Source organism: Vigna angularis, chromosome 2, assembly GCF_016808095.1.
Source record: "Vigna angularis cultivar LongXiaoDou No.4 chromosome 2, ASM1680809v1, whole genome shotgun sequence".
Classification (NCBI taxonomy): domain Eukaryota; kingdom Viridiplantae; phylum Streptophyta; class Magnoliopsida; order Fabales; family Fabaceae; genus Vigna; species Vigna angularis.
The window spans coordinates 44,247,763-44,255,065 of NC_068971.1; the positions used below are offsets into that span (position 1 = coordinate 44,247,763).

The 7,303-nt window shown below is 31.1% G+C and overlaps 1 protein-coding gene across 1 annotated transcript; it reads right to left on the reverse strand.

Moving 5' to 3' along the window:
• Positions 1-2,892: 2,892 nt before the first annotated feature.
• LOC108322424 (transcription factor RAX2) lies at positions 2,893-4,765 on the reverse strand. The gene is made up of 3 exons (XM_017554499.2): positions 4,452-4,765; positions 4,180-4,309; positions 2,893-3,875 (listed from the first exon to the last, which is right to left on the reverse strand). The coding sequence occupies exons 1-3, from the start codon at positions 4,585-4,587 to the stop codon at positions 3,146-3,148; spliced, it is 996 nt and encodes a 331-aa protein (XP_017409988.1). The 5' UTR covers positions 4,588-4,765; the 3' UTR covers positions 2,893-3,145.
• Between the last annotated feature and the right edge of the window lie 2,538 nt (positions 4,766-7,303).

Consider the following 7,303-nt stretch of genomic DNA (forward strand, 5'->3'; position numbering starts at 1 on the left):
ACAACCCATTTTTACAGCACTATGAGTCAGTGAATCAACCCGTTTAACCTACCAACCCGTGTTGGATCGAGTCGGATTCAAATTTTTTCAGTTCGCTAATAAGTGAGTCGAGTTAGGTTGACTCGTTAAGTGACCATCTTGTAGTGGGTCGAGTCAAGTCGAACCGAGTACCCGTTTTAACAACTCTAAAAATTATGATTTCAGCATGTTTTATTGCATAAGGCTAAACCAAAATGCTATATCGAATTTTTTTACTAAGTTATATATTATCATTGCACAATTCAATTTCATTTTGTATGAAAGTTATGAATAATATCCATTAAAACTAATAATTGAACATACTGTTTTTAAGGTGATTTAATTACATTTTTTCCTTTGTCGAGCATTTATTAGATACATATTATAACATGAAATTGTTTTCTTTTTATTTGAATCCAAAAAATAAAATTCTTCATTTATTATTAAATCAATAAATTAAAGTATTGAGAGGATTACTGTTAAAAGAAATTAAAGTTATAATAGAAATACTAAACTATATTAAAGATTATATTTAAGTAACATATCATTTCTAAAATATAGTTAATAATATTGTAACGATTACAATTTATAAAATGAATACTTTAAAACTTTAATAACTTAAAAGTTTGTCTAATATAATCTTACATAATAAATTAAACAAGTTAATATTCTTATCTATTTAATGAATTATTATAATTAACTGACTATTAAATATTGATAAATAATTTAACAATCCAGAAAATGAAAAAATATTAAAGTAAAACAACATTAAGTCTTCTAAATTTTTTCCTTGTACCTAATCTTTAGATTATTAGACACAGCCCTCGACAACAGAGAAACTTTGGCATTATTATTTGCCACTCCTTCAAACACAATTTCGTTTTATTTAACGTCTTCGCCAAAACAAATGAAAAAATATGGCTTGTAAACTCTAATGATTGGAATTGTTCAACAATAAGAAAAGCTTATCTTCTATTTTCTTAAGCCTATAAATTCAATGCTCTTTAGGGTTTATAACGTAAATCATTATTAGGTCATAAAGTTTTATAATTTTTTTCTATTAAAATACGTTGACAAGATTGGGAATCTTAAACAAAACTCTAGATTACATGAATAACAAATTCTTATTTTCAATTTTAAAGATACGTATTTATATCAACAAACCAAATAAAATGTTAATCAAAGTGTAAGTTTCCTCTTATATTAGAATAAGATTTGTAAAAAGATTTTAAGAATGATACGATGCTTTTCAGTGAATGTTCTCTTAATTATTATTATTTATATATATGCCATCCTTTGAAATTTGGTATATGTTTATTATGCCCCCAAGGTCAATAATTTATGTTTCATAGAAGAATAATTTTCTTCCAAGATTCATTACTGTAAATTAACGATGAAGAATGCAATATCTGACCTGCACCACCACCTATATATAAGGACGATCAAATCATTGGTTGCGGTCAATCACCATACTATTAACTATGAATTACACATTTTCCTTTGCAGAGTTATTGCAAGAGAGAGAAGAATTATTAACCAGTTCAAAGTTTATTATTTAATTAATTGTTTTTATGTGTAGAAATTTTATCTCAATAAAAACAGTTCAACTTTTCATTAAAATACTAATTTTACGGACAAAGAAGAGGATTAAACTAAAAGAAGTTGAAAATATAAGGATTAGTGAGAAGGGTAATAATTTCAAATGACTAAGTAGAATTAATAAATTTGTGGATAATGATAATGCCACTTGTTGATTGGGTAACTCTGGTTTTAAGGAAACATATGAAAGTCCAACTCTTTGAAAACTTGTCTATCCTCGTGTATTAAGAAATGGGAAAATTAAAGCAACTGGGAAAACCAGTTCACATGAAAGCAAGAATATACTATTCAGTGGAACTTTTTGTGGCAGAGATATTGGCTATAAATAATTTGACATTTTTGCACACTCCACTAGAAAATATCCTTCAAACAAAGCCTTCTTCTTTTATTACTTTATCCCACTTATATCATATCTTTTATTTTCTCAGGGAGGGAACTAAACAAAAATGGTGGAAGAGGTCAATGCGTATTGTAAACATTACCAAATGAAAGTATCATTATCCCACACCCATTCTTTTATCAGTTTGAATAATGCATGCATACTTTAATTAATCTTTAATATCTCTGTTCTCCCAGTTGTATTTCTTTATAAATAACTCACTTTCATTCCAAAACTAGCCCCTATTGCTCTTCAATTGCAAGTCCTAATCCTACGTCTTATATTATGCTTTCTTATATTGATGATGGCTAAACCATATGCAAAAGTGCTAAGAAACGTAATTAACTAAACAAATCCCTAGATCGGCCATGTTTACCTCAATTATGGGATCCCTTCTATATCACCATCATCATCATCATTATACAGAAGCAAGTTTCACATGTTTATAATAACACCAGCCAAGTGATTTTCTTCTCATCATATGGTTTTGGCCTGATCATTGTCGTGTCCAACACATCACAATCCTCCATCAACGTACACTACATGTCAAATTAAATTCATACAACACTCTTCATTAACCACTTTTCGTATTTCATTTGTATACTTCTTGTCCCACCTGTACTCCTTTCCTCTCTTGTCCTAATCAGGTACCTAGGACCCTCACTGAATTATAGAAACAGTACTACTAGTGACAAATAAAAGGAACGTAGGTGACTGTAACATGCTCAGATTTACAAGAAACTTGAACTCTGGCTAACTTTATGTTACCATCATAATCTTATAATCAACACTTCAATAATTGAGCATTAAGCACTTCGGTGTTTGTGCTTTTAGGTGCATGATTGACTTTATAAGAAAAATATCATGTGACATATAATAATAGATAATGCATGCGATACGCGAAAAATATTACTGAACTATATATGATGTTTGGAAGATGTTTTAGGACATCATTATGGTTTGAAAGGGCAGGGTTGCCTTGGCAAGGGAACTGCAAAAAGGAAGCTTTTACAATGTGCTTTGAAACAAAGAAAGTGGTTATATTCAATACTAGATAGTAAAAGCTAAAAGCCCACCCCACAAGGGCACAAACAAACTCAGTCCAAGTCACAAGTCTGAGATGTTCTTAATTTCTAACCGGAGTCAGCATCAGTAATACGTGAACCTTTCTTCTGTCTTCTTATCATCAAACAAAAAGTTGTTAAAACTGTTATTAGTGCTAATTAGCTGTTTAATTTCCTCTAGACTATAATCCAACGGATTTTGTTCCCACAATCCATTTTGTTTGTCTGTCCACCCACTGACACTAGCACTGCCACCACTGGAGAACATCATCAACTTGTTAGTAGTATTTTCCACCCCAATGTAGAGGGGATTATCAGCAACACCTATCTGCTCCACAAAGCTCGCCTCGCCAAATTCTGGCTCCATGATTTGTCTGATCTGGTTGTTGCAGCTCGCATCAGAAGAGCTGCAACTGGTGGCTGTGGCTTCACCACCGAACACAAGCATGCCACTGCTGCTGCTACCTTTGAATTGGCCCTTCTGGGTGGGGTCCATGAAACTCTCTTGTGCTTGAAAGAAGGAATCAGCAGAAGCGGAAGAGTTGTTTCCACTCAGAAGACACGAAGAGTAGGAAAAGGAGCCGACGCCTGTGAAAGAACCGTGGGGATGGTAGTATGAGTTGTTGTTGTTGCTGCTGTTGTCTCTGAATGACAATGGTGTTGAGCTTTCAAGGATGGATAAAAGGGTCATTTGAAGAGGCTTCTTCTGGGGAGAAGGATTCATGGCCGTCATTTTCTTCTTAAGCTTGGTGTTCCAGTAGTTCTTGATATCATTGTCAGTCCTCCCTGGCAGCTGAGATGCTATTATGGACCACCTGCACCCAGTGAAAATGTCTTCCCACCATAAGAAACTTACTGACACCAGATCTAAATTGGAATGCATGAACCGATGCACAACATCTAAAATCAAAGTACACATCTGTATCGTACTTAAACATAATCTATTTCCCAAAAGTGAAAACGAAAATCATAAACAAGACTAAAAAATGCTTCCCAATGTATCCCTTCGGCTGTTTCTACATAAGGAAATTATTTGTACGGTTTTATAAAGCCTCTGACAAATTAGATGAGAGTGTCAAAAGTGAGAGAGGATGTGGAAATTGAGTGAAAGGAGTGTACCTGCTTCCAATGCTAGCAAAGAGGCTACAGATTATTTTATCTTCTTCAACAGAAAATTGACCATGCTTGATGTTGGGTCTAAGATAATTAAGCCACCTTAATCGACAGCTCTTGCCACATCTTTTCAAACCTGCGACAAACAAACTCAATCAGGAAAACAAACACAAACACAAAGGGGTAGCAAGATCCTTGCATATAAGCATGGTTTAGCCATCATCATTAGTTTTGGAAAGTGTAGCTAGCTAGGATGAGTCATCATGTTATGCACTTACCAACTTTTTGGGGGAGGGCAATCCAATTCCCTCCGGTGCCATGTTGGTCTATGTAGTCCTTTAGCTTTGCATCTTCTTCTGGTGACCATGGTCCTTTCTTTACATTTGCCTTGTCACAGCAAGGAGCTCTACCCATGGATCTCTTTGTATGAAACCTGTTTTTCTGGGGTTGGGTTTCTTCAGTGGGATTGTGAGGAAGGTATGAAGTAGAGGTATAGTGAAGAATGGAACGTGGAGAGGGGCATGAATAGAAGTTTATTCAGATAAGAAATGGCACAAGTCAAAGGGAACAGCCTCTGTAACTTCAATTGTCTTATCAGTTTCCAAAATTATATATAATTGATTAGCCCATAGAAGTTTCTATCAGCCTTTTACAAGGACCCTTTTGTAAGAAGGAGTTTAACTTGGTCACAATTTAAAGTATCCAAAGTCTGCTCTAAGTTATAACGTGTATGATTTTTTCCCTTGAAAACGATGGTCTAGTGCACAATTTCAAGCAATGGGCCAAGTCATGAGTAAACTATTGTCAAGTTGAAGCTTCAATTATGTGTTGTTTCCTTGCACTGCTCATAGCTCTTTAGACTCCATCTTTTTATAATAATTCTTCAATCATGTAACTCGGGATCGTTATCGATTGCAAGAGCTCCAATTGATGGTGTAATTTCTTGAAATCGGAAAACCACGATAATTTTACTATAGCTAGTATTGTATAATTTTAATATTTTCATTTATTATAGGATCACATGATCTCACCAACCAATTAAAAACAACATCGTTCTTTCCTATCAGAATTTTGGGAAAAGTTTGTTAGACACCGAAATGTATTTAACACATTAACAAAGAAAAGTGAGAGATATAAGTTTGGGAATAATAAGGGACCACGAAAGCAAGCAAGCAAGAGACACATTAATTCATTATTTTGTAATATATATTTTTATTGTCAGTTAAAATCTATTGAAAATAATACATCTTCCAAACACAAATAGTGAGTTTCTGAAAAAAAAATATTTATATTTAATTATTTTTTTATTAAAAAGTTTTGTTTTATGTTTAACATATATATATATATATATATATATATATATATATATATATATATATATATTATTAGTAGTTATTTCTCGTTTTTAATTTTCAAATCACCTCTCAAACTCATGCATTTTCTCTTTGATTATTTTGAATTTGCCGGTGGATTCATCCTTTTCTTTTTAAATAGCGAGTTAACCAATGAGTTAAAAAAATAAAAAGGACAAGACGCTAGTTGATCAACAAGTTAGAAATAAATGAAAAGACGAGAGAAACAATTATTTAACCTCATTGTTGGTTACAAAATCAAACAACAGGATTTTTTAACAAAAAAAATATATTTGAAACACTCCATAAAATAAAAATACTTAAATTTACAAAATAGTTAAAAACTTAATAAGCCTTCGTATTAAATATAAGTCCACAATAAAAAAAAGTGTTTTACTACATTTTTCAATAGATAATTAAAAATTAGATGGAAAAAAATATTTTTAATAAATTATTATATATATATATATATATATATATATGTAGTATTGACTTTTTTATTTATGTTGAAGATTAATAATTAAATATTATTTTCAAAAAGTTGGCATTAAAAATATAATATATCACGACCGTATCCAAAAATTACGGTGAGAATTGAATTTTAATAAAAATAGTCCTATACACAAGACAAACTTGTGATCATTCCCACGTTATAAAATACCAAAGGCACATAGTTTGTCCTATAACATAGATAAAATAACTTGTACAGGATGATAAACTAGAGGTATAACTAAAAAGTACTCCGCCATTTCTTGAACTAGATGCTGTAATAATTTTGTTTTGATGAAGAGTGGATTAAAATTATCTCTATATTCCAGACAATCCACTTAATATAAATATTTACATAAATTGTTCATGTAACTTTCCTCTTTTAACATGTTGACACATATTTTTAAGTCTGATTCTTTTTCTTTGCAATTGTTTTATATTTTATCTATGCACTTGGTTAAACATTATGAAAAATACAAAGTTAAGGATCAAAACAATCACTCAATCTATGTACTTGGTCAAACATTATGAAAAAAACAAAGTTAAGGATCAAAACACTCACTCAAAAACAAAACATTGTTGTAGGTTAAAAAATAACTTTAGGTCTAACTCAATCTCATAAAACTAGTTTATAAGATGAGACTTGCATTCACTTATATATTATAAATTGGTCTTATCTCTAGTCGATGTGGGACTTCCAACAAACATCAAATACAAAATATGAACATAAAAGTATAACTAAAAACAATCAGACAATTGAAGGTTTTCAAGTATATTTTTACTTACATAAGCATAAAAGGTGAATCGTTCGTTTTTATTTCTGAAAACTTATATATTTTTTTACTTTTTTGTGATATATTTACAACTATTTTTCTTTTCAAATGTTCTAGTTGTCTTAACTAAGTCAAAATAGTGTCAATGAGTTTGTGCAACAAAATTGGCTAACCAAACAACTCTTAATTTGGTTTTATATTTGTTTAACTTTGATGCTTATTTAGATTTAGTGAGTTGAATATTTAAATACGAGATTTTCTATGCATTATGAATATGAATTCTTTTGTTATATTTAACTTTATTGTTAAATTTGGCTCACACAAAAACAATGAGAAGGTTATGTCCAAATTTTTGTTAGAAATGTAAGCACCAATGTTATCTTCCTATCACTTATTGATTCGAAAAACTATGACATACTAAGGAATGATCACTTTCAAACCAAAACATGTGAAAGTCTTCCTTCCAAACATGTTCTAAATGATAAATGGTCCTCCATAAGTTTAGTATAAATAAAA

What these genes read in the sequence shown, in the direction of transcription:
- LOC108322424 (XM_017554499.2), bottom strand. Translation starts at nt 4,587, where the DNA reads ATGGGTAGAGCTCCTTGCTGTGACAAGGCAAATGTAAAGAAAGGACCA. An exon ending in TGCCCTCCCCCAAAAAGTTG is followed by an intron (nt 4,310 to 4,451) that starts GTAAGTGCATAA and finishes TGTTTGTCGCAG; the next exon opens with GTTTGAAAAGATGTGGCAAG. An exon ending in TTTGCTAGCATTGGAAGCAG is followed by an intron (nt 3,876 to 4,179) that starts GTACACTCCTTT and finishes CACTGGGTGCAG; the next exon opens with GTGGTCCATAATAGCATCTC.